Source organism: Dreissena polymorpha, chromosome 4 (genome assembly GCF_020536995.1).
Source record: "Dreissena polymorpha isolate Duluth1 chromosome 4, UMN_Dpol_1.0, whole genome shotgun sequence".
NCBI lineage: Eukaryota > Metazoa > Mollusca > Bivalvia > Myida > Dreissenidae > Dreissena > Dreissena polymorpha.
In genome coordinates, this window is record NC_068358.1 from 38,978,251 (window position 1) to 38,999,124 (window position 20,874).

A 20,874-nucleotide genomic window follows, 5' to 3' on the forward strand; every position below is an offset into this window, starting at 1 on the left:
TTTTTGATTCGCATGTATATTTTATTAATCCTCAAACTGCTACCTTTTTATATTTTTAAGCAATCATAACTATAGTAAGCTGACTTTGAGGCTGTGAAAGAAACACAGCATAATATCATATCACACACAATGTCTTCAAACTATCATGTCGTCTAGTTTAAGCTGAAAATGGCATACTATAAAATATAAATGGCGTTTTTGACTGGTATGTAATCGTTTGTAGTTATGCGTTCTAACATATCACTATAGCTATACGCATTTAATGATAAAAACGCAAATAAAACCTGCTTTCAGTTAAGGTAAACTTAAATCCCAGAATTAGTGATGCATAGTAACGAACAAAGAGAGATTACCCAATGACATTTATGAATGAGAGTATCTACAAAACGTAGAAATGTATTGGAGAATATTATTTTAACGGTTTCGTATAGGAATGTCCATCGTTGGTCTATAGGCGCAATTTTCATCTTCACGGAAATCTGCGCTTATAAAAGAAGTGAAACCCCAACTGCTGGAGCAGTATTGCATTCTCATTATATACAATTAGTTGGTCTTTTATTTACGGTGAGTGACTTATTGTCAAAACAGTACGAAAAAGCATAATACGAAACAACATACGCACATAGAAGAATAAAGCTGGGGTCACCGCCTTGGAACGGTCAATGCATTTGGGGGGTTTAAACCTGTTTTAGAGCGCTCAACCTCACACTTGGCCCGGCAATATTCATGATACGCATAAATGTAAATACAATTGAACCTCATAGCATTTCAACTCAAATTAAACAATAATAAAAGGGAATTAAAACGCATTTAATTTAAATACAATTTTATTACTCAATGGTAGGAAGGAGACCAGAGCAACAGAGTTACAAATTTTTTAGGAACAATTAAATGAAATTACAAACAAGTGTCAACTACATCCCTTCTTTTTAGAAAAAAGATTTAAGAATAAAGCATCATATAGTTAATATTTCAGATCATCATCGTGCATATACAGGAAGAAGCGAAGAAGCAGCAATAATGGGTGTACAGACTTCAATCTAATTTTTTTTTTATATATATATAGTCTTTATTAACCTCGTCCATAGGTATGCGCAGGTCGAGGCCATCCTGCTCCATACCTTACAAAAGATTGTGTTAGTAGCTCAAGATTAATATATATAGATATACATATACATAAACATTGCAAAAAATATTACACGAATTCATTATATTATAATATAAGTATTATAATAAATGTACATGCACAAATAACACATATAATTTTTATCTATCTGGGAGGTTAATAAATATTAATGTATATGTAAATACACAAATTAAAAAAGTTTGAAGAAAAAATGGCATGTCACCAGTGTACTAAAAAATGTTTACTTGTAAATATTTTGTAACAATGAAATATATTGGCTTGGGTTCATTCTATGAGTATTCTTACAACTGACCAATTAGGAAATTCATTATTTTGAATAGTTGTCTGCTTTTGGATTTCCCATGATAAAAGTAGACTTCTCTTAAGTCCTGAACATTGGGGATTTTGTTTGTTTGTTTACACAGGAAGACATATTTTTTAATTTCAAGAAGCAATATATTGATAGGATTCATTTTTTCCATACAAATTCCTAGAATCATGTCTTGGCAAGAGAGTGAAGGCATATTGACATTATTTATATTCAATACGTTCGAAACATGTTGAACAATTTTTTGGATGTGCTCACAACCCCAGAAAAGGTGAGTTAAAGTTTCCTCATTTTGATTACAAAAAGTACATTTATTATCATCAACGATTTTCATTTTAAAAAGCAGATATTTAGTACCTAAAATTCTATGATTCTATTTATTATTCTAGTATGTAACCATTGTAAATATGTATCTCTGGTTATTTCAAAAACAAAGCTGTACACATACTTCCAGTCAATATTATTAAATATTGCATTCCATTTTGTTTCACTTGAAGGTTGTTAAGTGTTTGAAATAATAGTTTCATATACTAGTTTATTTTGTTTCTGGGCAAAAACAAATTAAAGGTACCAAGAAATATAAGCTCCATCATTGGATGTTGCTTTTACAGATGCAAAACCTGAGTTTTAATGAAATTTGCTACAGATCTTTTTAGACCTTCGTAGAATAAAGAATTGATATGTTTACCTGTACAAGCTTCAATTTCTTGCTTAGACTTGAATTGTCCAGAGGTACATAATATGTCTCTTATAAATCGTATGCCACGTTCATACATGCTCTTTTCATAAAAACTATTATCACCGATCTTTAAGCTGTTGTTATAAAAAAGTGGCATGTCAAGTACATCATCAGGTTTTCTTATTTTAATTTTGTTTATGTACATTCTATAATATTTCAGCACATCCTTCCAGAAAGAGTTTGTGAGATTTTCAACAATTTTGTCTATATAAGCATTTCCCATATTTATCATTTTTTTAACATCAAACAGTGAATACACAAGTTGGAAACATTTTCCTGTACATGTTACTAATTTCCTTATCCATGTTAGCTTCATACTTTTTTCAAATGAGTAATTATCAATCATATTGAGCCCTCCATCTTCATAAGATTTTATAAGTATATTATGCTTTATTTTATTAGGTCCATTCCATATGAAGTTATTAAAACAATTTTGTATTTGTTTCAAAATATTGGATCCTGGGCTAGGAAGGGAAATAAATAAGTGTGTCAAAAGGGGAAGCAACAATGTTTTAACTATGATTATCTTTCCTAATGGTGTAAGATATCTTCTTTTCCAAAATTGTATTACACTTTGTAAACTTGCTATTTTGTTTTGAAAATTTGACTCAACCATTTTCTTTAAATCTACATCAAATATAATGCCTAACACTTTAAAATTTGTTGTGCCCCACTGAAGTTTGTACTTAGTTTTAATTGAGTGAGTGCTATATTTTTTTGAACCTATCCATATCAAATTTGTTCTGTCAAAGTTTATTTTCAATCCAGACTCTGAAGCAAAATTATGTAATAACTGCAAAACAGCATTAAGTGAGATATCAGAACCATCTAACAAAAGAGAGGTGTCATCTGCAAATTGAGATATCTTATATTCAACATTTTCTATTTTAATTCCTTTTAAGTTTTTTGAGTTTCGAATTAGAATAGCCAAAATTTCTGCGCTTAAAATAAAGATACATGAGCTGATTGGGTCTCCTTGACGGCATCCTCTTTCAATTCTTATGAAATCTGATAGATACCCATTAATCTGAATAGTTGTCATGGTGTTACATAAGAAGAAACGGACCCATTTTCTGAGCGTTGTACCAAAATTAAAATGAAGTAAGGTTTTTTCAATAAAATTAAAGGAGAGTGTATCGAAGGCCTTTTCAAAGTCCAATGTCATTAAAAGTCCAGGTATTTTGTTATCTTCTGTGTATTTTAAAATATCGTATAGTAGTCTTGTGTTTTCTCCAATATATCTGCCTTTGATAAAGCCAGTTTGGTCGTTGGAAATAAGTTTATCCAGAACAGTCTTTAATCTATTTGCAATTGTACCTGAGGCTATCTTATAAACAACATTTAAAAGTGTTAAAGGTCTAAGATTTTGTAAGAATTGTCTTGGTTTGTTTTCTTTTGGTATGCATGTTATGATTCCCTGTTTTTGTGTTATTGATAAGGATCCTGAGATGAAGGCATAATTTAGACTTCTGAGAATAAAAAATTTAAGATCCTTCCAGAAAATTTTGAAAACTCTGTTGTGAAGCCATCTGAGCCTGGGCTCTTCTCATTTTTCATATTTTTTAGTGTAGCAGAGATTTCTTCAATTGTCAGCAAGCCTTCTAATGTCTGAGATTCCTCATTACTTAGTTTAATTATTTGATATTGTTCTAGCTCATTCAAGATGTCAGAATTACTATTGATTTCATTTGTTATTGTTTCTGTATATAAAGTTTTGTAATATTTAGCAGCTTCAGTTAAAATTTCATTTTGATCATATACATTTTTGCCATCATTGTTTATAATATAAGGAATAGTTTTACTAGATGAATGTTGTTTTTCTAAATTACAAAAATATTTTGTAGGTTTTTCACCATCATCTATCCTTTTTGCTCTTGATCGTATGAATGATCCCTTTAATTTAGTTTCACGTATATTTGATAGTTCCTGTTGCAGTAAATTTAGCGCATCAATGTTCGTTTCATTAATATTTTCTTCAAGTGTTTCAATTTGTTTTCAAAGAAAAGATTCCCTATCGTTCCTCTGTTTAGACGTGTAAGATGAAAAATATATTGTTTTGCCTCTAATTTCCATTAGAAGAGTTTCTAAAAATAGTTGATCATTTATAGTAAATTGCAACAAGTTATCATCAATAGTATTAAGTAATTTTGTATTATAAACAGGTAGGAAATACTGTTTTTTAATTTCTTCAATTTTTGATTTAATAATATTTAGATATTCTTCATCATTTAATAATGAATTGTTGAACTTCCAGAGTCTTTTACCATGGGTTACTTCACAGAGATTTAAATCTAAAGTTATAACTGAATGGTCAGATTTGTAGCTAGCTTTAATTTCAGATTGTCTTATATGCTGCACAAGATTGCTAGTGACAAGGAAGAAATCTAGTCAGGCTTGCTGAAGAGTATTTGGTTTTCTCCATGTATATTGGTTAACATCACCATTGATTAATCTAAACGTATCTATTAAGCTTCTATCATTTATAACATTAGATAAAAATTCTCTTGACTTTTTGTTGTTATCTAGGTTTTTATAATTTGAATAATCTAGTTTAGTATCTTGTACAAGATTAAAATCCCCACATATGACATAGGTGTCATTTCCGAATATGTCAATTTTAGAAAAAAGCTGAGCATAAAAATCTGGTTTATCAGTATTGAGTCCATATACAGTACATAGAGTAAATCGTTTTGTATCAAATGTTAAATACAAGAGTAAGTAATTTCCAGTTTGATCTGTTATGGTGGCATGAATAGTTACTGCTGTATTCTTTTTAAACAAAATGCAAACCCCTCTAGAGTTAGAAGTACCATGACTGAAATAACAATCCCCATCCCACTGAATAGATACCTGTAACTTGTAAACAATATGCATTTGCTTTTTGGTTTTGGTTTTTGGTTAATACATCATTACGTTTTTTATAGTCGTTAAGGCCACGGCAGTTGTAAGATAAAATCTTAAAGTCAACCATTTGTATAGATTGTGAAGTTTAAATTATAATTTTGGTACATCATACGAAAGAACCCAATTACCAATAAACGTAAAAAATAACAGTTTGTTATGAACTTAATGTTAAAAATATGTACATCAAATACAAAAAGTTTGTTCATTACACAGGTGTCCAAATCTGTATTTAAGTGAAACATTTACAACAAGTGAAATAGCATAGCATGCTGTTTTTGTACCAAATACTCAGTTTTAAAATATGAATGTCAAACACAAACACACACACACACACACACACACAAACAGGTTAGCTTTTGAGCATTGCAATATTATGATCCAAAGTAGTCCCTGTTTATAAAAATTATTGAAGCAATAAATAGGCTTTGATTCGCATGTTGTTTTTATATAAAATCTCATGAGAACCGCAACATATTCGAAAATAGATTTGAACTGCTATGAACTAGCCATACAATTTAGAGATGAATATTCAGTTAGATATTTTCACAATACATAAAAGACTTGATTGTATTTCAACAATAGTTACCTGCTGGCAGTAGGTGAATAACATAATGACTTTACTCATTAATCAAATTAAACAATTTAAATGACACTTTACACAAATGCCAAATTGTATTAGTACAGCAAAAAAATAAAATTGATTGTTTTTCAATTAACATGATGACTTTACACATTAATCAAATTATACAGTTTAAATGACACATTACACAAATGCCAAATTATATAAGCATAGCAAAAAAAGATTTTTCTATTAACTATTAAATATGCTATAAACCTTGTTACTTATTATTTTTTCATTTTTTATGAAACAGCATATATTATCTACATTGTATAGTGATTATATTTGATTAATTTACAGGTTAAATGTTAAGCTATGCTATATTTAATAAAGCACATAATTGTGTTAACATTCATACATGTTAGATCAATTTACAAATGCACATTAACATTCATACATGTTAGATTTATTTACAAATGTACATGTGTGCAGTAACTGCATCAGATAAATGGAACAGTTTTAGAGGGGAACAAATTTCATGAAAAATAACCTGTATGCATTTATTGAGCTATTGGAGTGTGTCAGGATATTGAAAAAGCCTTATACAAAAAAAGATTTGAACTGCTATGAACTAGCAGTTAGATATTTTCACAGTACGTAAAGGACTTGATTGTATTTCAACAATAGTTACCTGCTGGCAGGAGGTGAATAACAATATGACCTACATTAATCAAATTAAACAATTTAAGAGACACTTTACACAAATGCCAAATTGTATTAGTACAGCAAAACATTTAAGTGTTTTTCAATTAACATAATGACTTTACACATTAATCATATTAAACAGTGTAAATGACACATTACACAAATGCCAAATTATATTAGCATAGCAAAAAAGGATAGTTTTTCAATTAAGTGAAAAAATATGCTATTAACCTTGTTACTTATTACTTTTTCATTTTTTATGAATCAGCATATATTATCTACAGTATTTGTATAGTGGTTATATTTGATCAATTTACAGGTTAAATGTTTAGCCATGCTACATTTAACAAAACATATAATAATGTAAACATTCATACATGTTAGATCAATTTACAAATGTACATGTGTGCAGTAGGTAAATGGAACAGTTTTAGAGTGGAAAAAATATTACTAAAAATAACCTGTATGCATTTACTGAGCTATTGAAGTGTGTCAGGAAGTTGGAAATGCCTTTTACAAAAATAGATTTGAACTGCTATGAACTAGCCATACAATTTAGAGCTGAATATTAAGATATTTTCACAATACACAAAAGACTTGATTGTATTTCAACAATAGTTACCTGCTGGCAGGAGTTGAATAACATTATGACATTACATATTAATAAAATTAAACAATTTAAATGACACGTTACAAAAATGCCAAATTGTTAGCATAGCAAAAAATTGATTGTTTTTTAATTAACATGATGACTATACACATTATTAAAATTAAACAGTTTAAATGACACATTACACAAATGCCAAATTGTATTAGCATAACAAAAACACAAAGATTGTTTTTCCATTAAGTGGAGAAATATGCTATAAACCGTGTTTCTTATTACTTTTTCATTTTTTTATGAAACAGCATATATTATCTACAGTATTTGTATAGTGATTATATATTATTAATGTACAGGTTAAATGTTTAGCCATGTTTTTTTAATAAAGTACATAATAATGTAATAGCCATGCTATATTTAATAAAATGCATAATAATGTAAACGTTCATACATGTTAGCACATAATAGTGTAAAAACATTCATACATGTTAGATCAATATACACATGTTTATGTTCAAAATAACCTGTATGCATTTATTGAGCTATTGGAGTGTCTCAGGATATTTGTAAAGCCTTTTACAAAAAAAGATTTGAACTGCCATACAATTTAGAGCTGAATATTCAGTGAGATATTTTTCACAATACATTAAGGACTTGATTATATTTCAACAATAGTTACCAGCTAAATACAGTGTCATTAATCCCTAAATACAACAGTTGATCTTCATACACAAATAATGCAATGCTTCTGCAATCTAGTAGTCATGTAATTTTAAAGCAGTTCAGTCATTTTCGTTTAGAGAATTTAACAATACAGAGAAAAAAAAAACTTTGTTTTGACAGCAGTTTTTAGATAGAGAAAGCACTTTTTGACAATATTGTTAAGAATAAGCCCTAAATGATTGAATGACAATTAATCATAAAATATAATTTGTGCGATTATTTTCTTACTAGCAAACGTCCTGGTATGTCCACACTGTCTAAACAGATAATTGTTTATTTCGGACGGTTTTCCCGGTACTCGCTTATGACACTGTTGATATTGTTATGGATGTCAAACTTTATGCGCTCTTGATTCTTGGTGAGCGCAAACACGGAACCGTTGAAAAATAAAGTGGTCTCTATGGCTGGATGTAGGGACAGTCTATTCATCAATGCACTGTTGAGAGCTGTAACATCGTCAACTAGTCTGTGCCCTGCTGCCTTCATTTCCTTCCTTTTGCGCATAATTATTGTTTTGTCATTGTTACACTTTAACTTCAAAAGCACTGGTCTGATTTGTCCTTTCTTACTTGGTATTCTGTGAATTTCGAGTATTTGGTCGTTTTGGAGTTTAACTCCTTTATCGTGAAGTAGCCCTATTACCTTTGAAGTTAGGTTTGGAATAGATTCCTGGTGATCTTCTTGTATGTCCATTATTTTTATATTATTTTTACGTGAATACTGCTCGTTTTAATTTGAGCGCTTTATAGCATCATTGCATTTGTGTGCATTTTCATTTACTTGTGTGGTGATATTTTCAATGCTTTTACTATAATCATTTTTTATTGAGGAAATAGTTTCTTTGAGAGTTTCGTTTTCGAACTCTAGACCCTTGATGTGTTCAGTCAGGTCTTTAAATTTTTCTTCGACTTGTTTACAAACAGTTTGTTGTAATTTTGCTTCCATTTCTTTGGCAATGTCATTTTTTAATTGGGTTAGTCTTTCTTCATTGCGCTTTTCTACTTCAGAAAGGATGGAGGACAGAGTGTTAGAAATCAGGCTTTCAATTTCTTCTCTTTTCAAAATAGATTTCATTTCAGTTGTTAAGTATTTTAGAGACTGATCCATGGACTCAAGTTGTTGCTTGATTGAGCCATCATTCAGACTATCATTACTGACTTCTGAGTTGGTGCGTTTTGGTCTTTCTTCACCTTTGGCGGGCATTTTTACAAGGTGGTTGGTATTTTTTCAACCCTTTTGAAGACTCCTTTTCACTCATGAAGGAGTTTTGCTGAGGTAGCGATATAACAGCTTTAAAGTATGTTTGGTTTATTAAGTCACTTGTAGTCCGTGTTGTGATAGCAGAGCTGATCAGAGCTGATCAGTAATCCAATAATTGTTATTAACACTGCTGATTTAATCCCTCTGCACTATTTGGCTCTATTGGATATCAATTTCTATTTTTCCAGCAGACAAAGAAAATTGTCATTTAACATCAATATCCTATTCCTGATTCATTTTTTATTCCACTTTTTTCAACACTGTATATAGGAAGTATTCCTCTTCAATTTGATACCAAAATCACTTTTTAATTCACTATGTTAGCTGAGTAATCAGCAAAAAAGCAAGCCAGCTAAAAAAGCATGTCACATTGTTGATACACCTGACTTGTACCCTTCAGACTTCAATCTAAGTAGGGTACGTATTTACAAAGAAAGAGATTTCAAAGTGTAGCGCGGTTAGTTATGCCCAATAAATGATAATTTTATGTTGGGGGTTGCATACACGTTACATAACCATGTTTATCGTCAATATTGTTCAATGACTTGCTTTCTGCTTTCTCATTTCTTACGAATTTATCCATTTCTTCCATTTGACGTTGAAGATTCCCTATTGTTTCATTCGATGTCAGGCAGATTCTTTTTAATTCGCCAATCATTTGTTTTAGTTCAGATATTTCACTTATAGCAGATGTTCGTTTTTCAACATCTGTCGTTTCATATTCAGCGTCGACACTGTTATTTTCAGACGAGTCCCCTAAATCTTCACTTTTTCGCCATTCTACAGTTTGTGCAAGTTCGTCAATAAATACTGAACTTTTGTATGGCTCCTCGTAATTTTCAAACTGTTCATGTGAAGGCGTATCAATTGTTTTAACAATCAAACAATTTAAAACACCGTCACATATAATCTTTTCTTTTGAAATTCCTGAATAGACGTCTAGCTCTTGATCAATATGTTTGGCGATTTCATTATGATCTTTGTCGGGATATATTATTTCTCCATCGAAGGTCGATGTGTAATGATTTTCTTCCTCGCTACTTGCAGAGTAATTGCCAATGACCGCAACGTGAAGGTCACAAACTTCTGAATAAAAATATAAGACGACAATTAACAATAAGGTAATGTGTGATTGGTGAATATAGGGTCGGTCTAATGACTTAATGTCGTATAATACGAGTGTTTTAAAAAAAGTGTTTTAAGAAACTTTTTTGAGAATACGATACACTTACAAATGAAACTCACCTTTGAGCTCCGTTCTTATCGAATGTTTTCTTTCCTTACTTAATGATCTTAACTGTCTATCTAATATTTTTACTCTTTCTCGATAATGACGTATTTCGCTTGTTTGTGGCGATGATTCATTAAAACGTTCTATTGCACAATCGAATGCATTACACAATTCCTTGTATTCATCACATAATTGCGCTTCCAAACGTAATTGTTCCGACCGTTGATCTCGAACACGCTGTGGATATTCAACAGAATATCCCAAGTATTTGCGGTTCTCGTGTAATGTCTGGTTGTGTATATGTGCATTCTCATCCTTCTTTCTTGTAATGTCTTGGTCTGCATATTCACTTTGTGCACCACCTTTATCGGGGTTTCGATCGGCTACTGTTTTGCTTCTTGCAGGCAATGGTGGCGGTCTGCCTAAAAACAAATGCACTCATTTAATGATATAAATACATAAATTCGCGGATGTGAAATTACTAAGTTTGTACTTTATATATACTTAGACCCTTATATCGTATTATTTACCAAGTCCGAATTTCAGTTGTCCTGCTGATACATATTCGTTAGATACTGATGTCGTTCGGAGTTTGCAAGGGGTTGAATGTTCTACTGCTTCTTGTACTTGTATTGTACCTCCATTTATTTGTTGTGAGGTAACGCAAACTGTACTAGGTACTGAAATAAATGATATTCATACACACAATACACACATGCAAAACATTTCCCTCTGAACGATAAAATAATTCTACATTCTACAAAAGGAAACAACCTACACAGTTGAATACAAACAAACAGACCTTTTGAATGCGTCGGGACATCGAGTTGATCTGCCAGAAAGTCCATTTTTAGTTCGCGCAGAACCGTCACAAAAATACTAAACCAATTGGGTTCGCGTCTTGGAACTTTGTACAGTAGCATACACGCTGCAGCTATATCTCCTCTTCTCTTAATCTCAGATTGTATTTCCTCGCGGTCTTGGTCATTTAGTACGTTTCTTTCATAAAGTTTATCAAGCACTTCTGCAGTGCTTATGTTCTTGATTATTATTGGCCTAAATATGTTTAATATTTCTCTGTCTTCGTGGCCGTCGTTATCAATTTCTCCTCGAAGAAGATTTACAACATACGTGTACTCTGTTAACAAATCATTTTCCTATATGTTATCGTATCAATAAATATAACGGAATACTTTGGTGTGAATAATATTAAATGAACGGAGGAACGAAAAAAAAAAGAATCAAACGTATAACTAAATGCATGAATAGCAAGTAATTAAAATATGCAGAATACATGTAATTTACCTGCACGTTCGAGAGCTGTAATGAAAGTTTGCCAGTTTCCAGGTTCTTCAGACTGATTTACCAGTGTGCATAATCTATGGAATGCCTGACTTTGCGAATCTGTTGATGGGAAATCACCAGAATCTGAAATTCAATATTCAACAATAACATTTAATTTGTGTTGAATATTGCTTCTTAAATGATGTCCACTAATGCACATTTCGAATCATATGAAAACTATGTATGACTACCTTTTGGTATACCAAATGTCGGATACATTTCGGAGTCTGGTTCGTACGGCTATGACATTTTTATTCCCAATTCATGCGAACCGAATGAATTTCGATCAACATCCACTTCATTTGCTATTGTTAATTAAAGAGCCATCTGTAAACAATTGCATATTAAAATCGTTTCAATATAAGCCAATATAAAGTTCTTACGCAGAAATGTTATATGAGGTAGCAGTTCCGCAGTTACAACAGTGTATTGGAGAACATCCATAAATGCTTCAATGGCTTTTGCGATCTGGCGATTGTTGTCATGTGCTACTGCCTGTTCAGACATTCATAAAAATAAAAAGTGGTTGTTGTTGTTGTTGGGGCAAGTACATTTCATCATAATTAAAAATAATTTTCAACTTTTGCAAATGAGAAAGAATGAATATCGACATTTATTTTATAACATGGCTCGGAAACTTTTTTTGCAAAACATTATGACAATATTTACAATATTAGCAATACATTTCCAATTTCCTTATTAATGATCTGAATAACAGACTTTTTACGCCTATGGTTTTAGCAAATTATATACGCCATATGTATCAATTTAAAAATTGCCCACAAGCTAGACTATAAATTGTTACCATTGGTTAAAATTACGCTATGCTCTTTAAGTGCAGAAACACATTATTTACTAGTTGTTTGACTTACAATGCATCTAAGACATTCGTGGCGAAGAATCATTTTCTGAGACAAAGATAAATTTATAGGCCTTATTGTAATAAAATCGTTTGTAAACACACTTGAACATTTCGCAGTAAGAAAGACCGGTTAATTCGTGTTCAATATCTTTGTTATCGACTTAATTCATTCAGATTATATGTGTAAACTTTTCTTGGCTACTAACCAGTTAAAAAACATTACAAATATTTCTAAATCCATTAAACACTGTCGAGTTAGTATTTTTTTTTATCTTTTTACATTAATTATTACCAACATACATTTAACATTTCAGGCGGCAACTGTTTGCGACAAAGTCATTACGGTAATTGAACATGTATTAAAAATAAAGCATGCTTTGGTACACCATCAAATGTTGTGCAATCAATAGACTAGTACGCTGCCAGTGTAGATAGAAACTAAAATGCATTTGAATAATACTATGGAAGAAAGAAGTTTTCTGTATAAATCCGATATATGGACAGGTTTTTTTTTTGTTTTTTTTTTTAAACTGTAAAAGGCCGATAAAATTAAGTTTGTCGATCTAAAGTGGATCATGCCTTACGTCACATGAACCATTTAAAGCGTTCGAGCTGAGGTTTTTTATGGGTATAGAAGCTGTTTTATTACTTCATCTGGAACTCGGCGCCCACTGATGACGAACGGTCCTGCAGGACCTTTATGTTTATATCCTGTTAGCTGAGGTACTCTTGAGCTGTCGAGTCCCATTTCCTGCAACCAAAATAAGTACCATTATAGAACAATATTTGTTTTTTAAGTCAAACATTTTAAGTAATAAAATAACCACATACCTTCCCTTTCAAGTCGGAAATGCTTTCATTAAAGAGAGTGGATATGGCATGCCGTCTTTCGTATTATACGGGTTGATTAATAGCATTATTTATGAATGCGATTGATATATAGCATTATTAAATTATACAATAAATAAATGTTAAAACACACATAATTTATGTTATTTTCCATCATGCATTATGTGGTTATAGTGTTGAAGTGTGGAAAAAGACATAACATTGCAAACTAACGTTCATTTTTTTTTAAATTTACATCACACTAGACCTAAGTCTGTTATCCTTTTTGTCGTATTCGCATCGCCATTTCTCACAGAAACGGTGCGATTGTCATTCGAAGTGGCAATTGATCACTTTGCGTTTTTAAATACTTCCAAAAACATTAACAGCCTCGCTTTTTAGTTGTTCGCTTGCTAACTACTACGCCTTGCTAGTCGGTCTGCTCTAAACTACGCTAAGAACGATAACCACGCATCTGAGGCTATTAATAGATGCTGATAAGCAAGTATAGTGGGATGTTGTGTAACGTTGTTCATAGTGCATGCTAATATTGCTGTTTCTCTTTTGTTCTCAACAGATAGCGGCTATCTTTTGTATTCACCGGTGCTAACAACGCAATAGTAGAAGGTTAAATTTGTTTACATTCTCAGTTCTCAAATAATAAAACGCTGAACATGAGTTCACCAAATACTACAGGTTAATTAAAGATAACCACAAAAATGCTTTATAATCACTAAAACCGAATATAAGGTAGTCGGTGTAAATGTTGACTTTGAAATCAAGTTTGCAATTTACGTTTCTAAATAATTAAATTGAAAACAAAAGTTTAACTATTGTGTTTGTTAACTTGTTAGTCATATGTTCACCGCATGAAAAGTGTGTTATCAGTGTTATCAACTTATCATTGTCAAATCACACATTAGTGTAAGTAGATAAAAATTATTCAACGAGGATACTACGTATTAGTGCACGTAGATCAACCAATGTGTTATGGTCTCGTTCAATCTCCACGCAGAGTTGTCGTTCCTTGCTCTCACATACAACTCTGCGAAATGCTCAGCTTGCCATTTTGTCTATAAAATAGGTAAAACCGAACAAACGCATTCAATGTATATTTGATTGGATATTTAAGATCGCATGCATTAAATTAAGAAATATGACTTTTAAATGTACGATAAATCGTGCAAAAACTTGCGAGTTTTAATGCAACTCTTTGGAACTAATTTATTGCCCATTTACGCAGATGGAATCATTCCACGCGCTTCACAAATGTAAATAATTGAACATATTTTTTTGAGTGACGTTAGGAATTGCTTCGACGTGTGTATGTATGTTGGTTTCTTAACATAAAAAAACCATATCAATTTTATAATAATGAATTAAGACTGATATAAGATATCATGGTATGAGATGGTTTTCTTTCATGCAGTGAATGCAATGTAACCGTCGTGCAAGAGATTGTTTAATATTCTGTAACCTCAATGATGAACGCTTGGAATGATCATGACATAAATGATTCGCTTTCATAACAAAAGTCCGTTCTTAGCCCAACACAGAGGTGAATGTAATGTAACCGTCGTGCAAGAGATTGTGGTCTCATTATGTATCTACTTACCAGACTGAGAGATGCGCAGGCTGAGTGGGCTATACATATGATGGGCGCATATGGAATAAGACCCATTTTCGCATGACGAGGGTCATTAAAATCTCATCGCAAATTGTAAATGAAACATTTTAGCACAATGCTTTTCGATACAAAATTGTATTCAAAATAGCAAACTTGTTAATAAGGGCAGCCTATCAAGGCGTTTAGGAACGATTTCTAGACGTGCTGACCGAGTACGGCAAACATTTTTGGTTGGATAATTAAACCATTTTTATCTTATCGTGACACTATACTATTTGTTTGTTCTCACATCTTGAAAGCAAAACTGTGTTTATCGATAATTAATTATATATTACCCGGACGATTTATTGAACATATACTGACCCTAAAATTCTGCGACATGAATTTTAACGCGTAATTGTAACTGGGCCACTATTTGTGTCATTTGAACATACAGAGAGTAGTCCGGAATTCCTTACACTGAATAGTGATACATCCTTTGCGCTGAGCACAGGCACAGTGATGTTGCCAAAGTTCAGAGGTTTTATCTCGAATCAGCCAATGAAATGTTCGAATATATTCATGCGTGCCTGCTGGCGTAATGTAAAAGTAATTTAAGGTGAAAAGCTGGGTAAAACAGCTTTACCGAAAAAGCGCATTAGTGCTATATACCCATGTTTAGGTCAGAGTTGTTGACACCGTGTGAATTGATAGGGTAACAAGTAATGCATAAACATCAAAGTACGGGTCAACTTTATGACTACCTAATTCGTGAGTAAAAAGTATTGCTCGCAGATTTATTTTTTATTTATTTTTATCAATTATCTTATTGTATATTTTGAGTTTGTCTATGGTGTCGAAAATCAACAGTTTTGTACAGTGAATTTCCATAATGAAATTATATTCTTAGTAAGATAGGTATTCGATATTCAAACAATATTCATTTAATATGATGGTAATTGCACATTGTCTTTTGATTCAGTTTTCATTACCATTTTCATCATACTTACAAAGCTTTCTGAACGTCCAAAAAGGGCCTTGTTGTTATTTTTTTCAAAGTTATCTCTATAAAATAAATCGGATGATAAAAAGTGCACACACATCTCGACCCGTGCGTTAAAACACATTCTTTATAAATTTGAATGGCGTGTGTTTATTTCAAACTTCCAATTGATTTTGAAAAATGAGTTGCGTCTTAAATTATGCAGTAGCGGACAACTTAAGTGCCTTCACCGCTTTGATTCTATTCCTTGTCAGACTGTCGTCTTATATAACAAATATCAAGTCACCATCTATATATTTTCAATTTATATAATGGTCAGTTACTTATGCCGTAGAGACTTAACCAGTAAATGTATATTTATTAAAACATTACATTTTTTTTACAAATTGTTGCATACGTCGCTAACTATGCATAGTTGGTTTCTTAAGAAAATATGTCTGTAGATACCTGGCATTGCTGCTCGTTTGTTTTGCACCATGCTCATGGAATCGATCATTTTCTTTATGCATTATTAACTAATGATGTTAATTAGAGCATAAATTACGAAAAAGGCGTTGAATTGAAATAAGGGTCTTTATAGCATGATAAATTTAAATTAATACTGAATAAGTGGCACGGAAAACGCTCGTGCGTACGGGCGTGACGAACGTTTATTATGCTAATTCACATATAAATAACCCTAACCGTACTCCATATAGTCAGACTGCATTCGCACTCCTTATATAATTGTTAGAAAGGTTTCAAAAGGTACGTTTATTGTAGACTAAGGCGGTTAGAAAATAGAAAAATCATATCTTAAGGTGTTAAAAACATTAGAAACTGAAGGAAAGGAACCTGTGGTCCTTTATTTATTTCAATACATACAAGTTGCAAAACAGTAAGCCAACAAAGTTTAATGCACTAGACAAAAAGGTACACGAAAAAGGCACACACATAAATAAAATATCTGATCACCGGCAAGGAACGCTCAATGTAAATCATTCGGATTAAAATCGATGTTAAGGAGCTCCAAACCTTACAACTCGCTCAGAATTAATCACAAAACATAGGAGAGTAAATTAAAATAAAAATAATATCATCGCGAATAATATACAATAGCAATACACAAACATATATTTCAATAAACTATCATGTAACAATCATTACATGTATATATCATTATAAATTTTTCTGTTTCAGACTTTTTAAAATACATTGTTCGCACATGAATTTTCACGAAGACATGCCTTTAACTGTACAGTCAATTTATATTCGATTTGCTTGTTTAATTACGTTGAATCAGGTAAACGTTGAAGAAAGCGATGCAATATCTTAACAGGAAGATATAAAGTTTAACTAACCGCAATTACTCGCTGTATGCACAAACATGTCAGGGTTATTATAATTTCAAGATAGCGCGAGTTCCGAATGACATGCATTATTTAGTGTCGCTTTTGTAAAGCTGACATTGTAGTTCTTATAAACCTATAAAAAGAAAAGTCACAGTAACTTTTTTTCCATTGGTTGATTGCTCGACATATATTACAAATAAAAATTAGAAACAAACTTTTTTAAGATAAAGGCAATGCTACATACTAATTGTAAAGCAAATGACATCTCAAGTTCAAGATATTTTTACAAGTTTTTGCCCAGTATTTGTTCTTATTTAACTAACATTCAAGTTTATTTGAATAAGATACGACTCTAAAATATGCATATTATATACCTACCTTAAATTAGTACGTAACGGTAAACAGTATATATATATATATATATATATATATATATAATATATATATATATATATATATATATATATATATTTTACATAATAAAACATCTTGAAATAAATATATATATATATATATTATACATGTTAAAAATAGCTGTTTATTTTCAATATGCATGTCTTTAGAGTTGCAAATTCCTTTTGTTGTTAATTCTAAATTTATATTGCTAAAAAGTATACATGTAAATGCCTGTTTGTCATTGACCACTGATGATTACATTGTGTGTTATATGTATGTGTACTCATGGGCTTCAAACCTAATGTATTCTTATATAAAACCTATTTTAATCATGATTTAAACAAGAAATATCTTTAAAAAAGATATACGGCGTAAATAGTTTAATGAATGAGATCAAGGATAGCGAATGTCTTTTTCTGTGCAGTTCTTAGCTGCATCACACGCAGTACGGGATGTTACGGGGAGTTTTCGCGGCTTATTTTACATTATAACATATTGCTGGTCATAAACCTATAGATACAAAACAGAAAACCAAAAGAAGAATGGAAGTGAAATTTAAACATATGAGTCAACCGGCCACACGAGAACAAACCTGTTTTAGTGGTCTGTCGGGCATTGCTATTTGATTCGATTATTAACAGTATCGAGAATCATCGTGCTCATGCTTAAAGTGATATTATGGGCATTTTGCACTGTTGAATTGAGCTGAAAAGAATTAACAGGTCAAAATAGTTAGTTAAAATGTGGTTACTGATCAATTATCTGCAACTCACCTTGCTACCAGTTGTTTATAAAAATATATTTTATATTCGATATTCTTACGTGACCCACCCAGTCCTGTAAGCCGAAATGATCCGTAAAACAATATTGTGTCTTTGTGTCGTATGAACAAATCTGCACTAAAACTAAATTTAGGTTCAACTCGTAAACGCATGATCAGTTGTCAAACGAAAGTACGGTTAATATTCAAATGCATTATTTTTCTCTTTCTGGTATATTGTTTTAGTATGTTGATGCTGCATTAATTACTATAAGTGTATATGAAGTAGAAACATCAAAAATAATCAACGGTTGCGATAGACACCTATAAACTGTTACATGCTCATAATATCACTTTAGTACATTAGGCAATATGGTGGAATAATTATTGTTAAATTTATTAAAAATAATATTTATCATTGTATTGTTGAAAACACATTAAGAATCTATTATTGACATACCATAATTATATTGCTGAATATCTTCTTTTAACATATTTCTGGTCTAAAGAAAATTCCAGGTCACCTAGTTCACGGATAGCGTCTTTATTATATAACGATTATTTTACTGACCGCGAACTCCGGTGATGACCTGTATATAAACTCTGAATGTCCGCGACTTGACCCGAAACCTCGCGGGTTGAAATGCAATTCTTTAAAGTGAGGCCTCGCTTCCACTGCTCTTTATACTTTTACATGTTAACATGTTGACAGGAATATGGAAGTAAGTACTAAATATGAGAACATAGCCTTTTAAGTATAAACGCTTTTGCGTTGGTAATACTCTGAAAATAAAAGGTGTACGCACAAACTGTATTGATGTCGAGAATTGAGTGTAAAACTGTTCTATCTATTAAGCCTTTTCATTAGAGATAAAATTGTTTCATACAGTAAAACAGTGTTACAAAGACGCGGATATGTTTCCAATGTTCTGGTGGTATACTCAAATCAGCCAATGGAATAAATGAAGTGTATTCATTCGTACCTAGCCGCGGGAAATTTTATTTGAATTTTATTGGACACTTACAAAGGTCAAGTCAGGGTGAAAAGCTGGCTTATGCAGCTTACGCCGAAAAATGACATCAAATTTAACAACGAAGGTTAAATACCAAACTGCAAACACCTCAGCCCTGAATATTCGGATTGTTACTCTTAAAGGGACCTGTTCAGGTTTTGGTTAATTGACAACTTGACAAAACTTGCTATAGATTAGCAAATTTTCATTGTAGTCGTGATATTTGCGAAGAAAAGTAATACTGAACTTTTACCATATATCTATTAATAACTATATGCATCGTTGGACGATTTAAAAACCTGAAAAATATAAAGCGCTACAAAAACGAAACTTTTACTTAATTTGGAGATTTGTGTTGTTATCGTTATATTTTGTGACAATACAAGGGTTACTAAAATATAAAGTGTAAAATACACAACTCACTGCAAGAGCACGGATTGCAAAGTGGTTTAAATGCTATTTTTTACCCCAATGGTAAGTGGTTCGAGTCAAATTAATAATTCCTTTTCTTATTTCTTTAATTATATATTTTAACTGGAACTATTTAGTTCCAATGTTTACATTTATCAATTTAAAGCATCAAATAACAAACTTAAATACATGCCAAAATCTGTGAAACGGCCCCTTTAATAACAGACCAGGATCGACGCCATCCGAAGCCATTGCACATTAAATATGATCACATGCTGATGTTATATTTAAGTATTCTATTCTATAAAGAAAAAGAAGAATGTCGAATATAATTTTACAGATATCAATAATAAAGGTGAACAACTGTATAAAGTCATTTTTTTAAACACAAGCTCCATTTTTAAAGATTTTTTAAAAGATCCTTCACGTCTATTTTCAAATGCCTAGACCTTCAACCATAGTATCTAAAAAGAAACGGTAAAAGAGTGTAGCCACAATAAGAGTCGAGCGTTTATTGTGAATGGCTTGTGTATTTTGTTAACATATTGAGCTTATTTGACCTTAATTTGAAATGTGTTAGAAACATAATCAATAAATAATAACGCTAATTTAAAGGAGTGCATTGTAAAGCAGTGGAATTTCGTTCAGTAGTTTAAGATAGAGAAATACAGCGTCAAGTGCGCCAGTTTAAGTCTTTGGTATCAAATTAAAGTGAAGAAAATATTTAATATGTATAGAATTCGTTTTGTCTTCTTCAAGTGCCATTACTTCTAGAATGTATTTACTTTTTTAAGTATCAAAATATTGCGAAATAAAAACAAGAATCCGTTGCATGCATTGAAACAATAATTATTTGATTAATCCTACGTGCGTTCAATGCATCACGCACGTAACCTGTATAATTCAGGAAACATATTACTTAGCAAATTAAAAAACATAGACTAGAATATCAAAACAACTTTCAAAATAGTAAAATATAATTTATGCTTACGCTCCTCTTTGAACTAGAAACTCCCATTTTTTTCACAAAAAGATTTTTTTAACTTAAACCATTTACAAACAAAATATTAAAACTCAATATATATTACGTCAGCACAGATATTTAAGCAAACGGGTATTACCCGAATTTACCCGGCCGATA

General features: G+C 31.5%; 1 protein-coding gene across 2 annotated transcripts; it reads right to left on the reverse strand.

Moving 5' to 3' along the window:
- Nucleotides 1–809: 809 nt before the first annotated feature.
- LOC127877829 (uncharacterized) lies at nucleotides 810–20,874 on the reverse strand. 2 transcript variants are annotated; one of them, XM_052424088.1, is made up of 8 exons: nucleotides 20,725–20,874; nucleotides 13,035–13,136; nucleotides 11,907–12,018; nucleotides 11,485–11,607; nucleotides 10,982–11,317; nucleotides 10,710–10,859; nucleotides 10,194–10,601; nucleotides 810–10,034 (listed from the first exon to the last, which is right to left on the reverse strand). In XM_052424088.1, the coding sequence occupies exons 1-8, from the start codon at nucleotides 20,749–20,751 to the stop codon at nucleotides 9,433–9,435; spliced, it is 1,860 nt and encodes a 619-aa protein (XP_052280048.1). In that variant the 5' UTR covers nucleotides 20,752–20,874; the 3' UTR covers nucleotides 810–9,432. The 2 variants fall into 2 exon arrangements, with proteins under 2 accessions (XP_052280048.1, XP_052280049.1); XM_052424089.1 differs by lacking the exons at nucleotides 11,907–12,018; nucleotides 13,035–13,136; nucleotides 20,725–20,874 and adding an exon at nucleotides 11,715–11,828.

Coding starts and splice junctions, on each gene's coding strand:
- LOC127877829 (XM_052424088.1), bottom strand. CDS start 20,751: ATGGGAGTTTCTAGTTCAAAGAGGAGC. Junction 13,137..20,724: donor TTTCTAGTTCAAAGAGGAGC/GTAAGCATAAAT, acceptor TTTTGGTTGCAG/GAAATGGGACTCGACAGCTC. Junction 11,318..11,484: donor TACAGCTCTCGAACGTGCAG/GTAAATTACATG, acceptor ATTTGTTAACAG/AGTACACGTATGTTGTAAAT.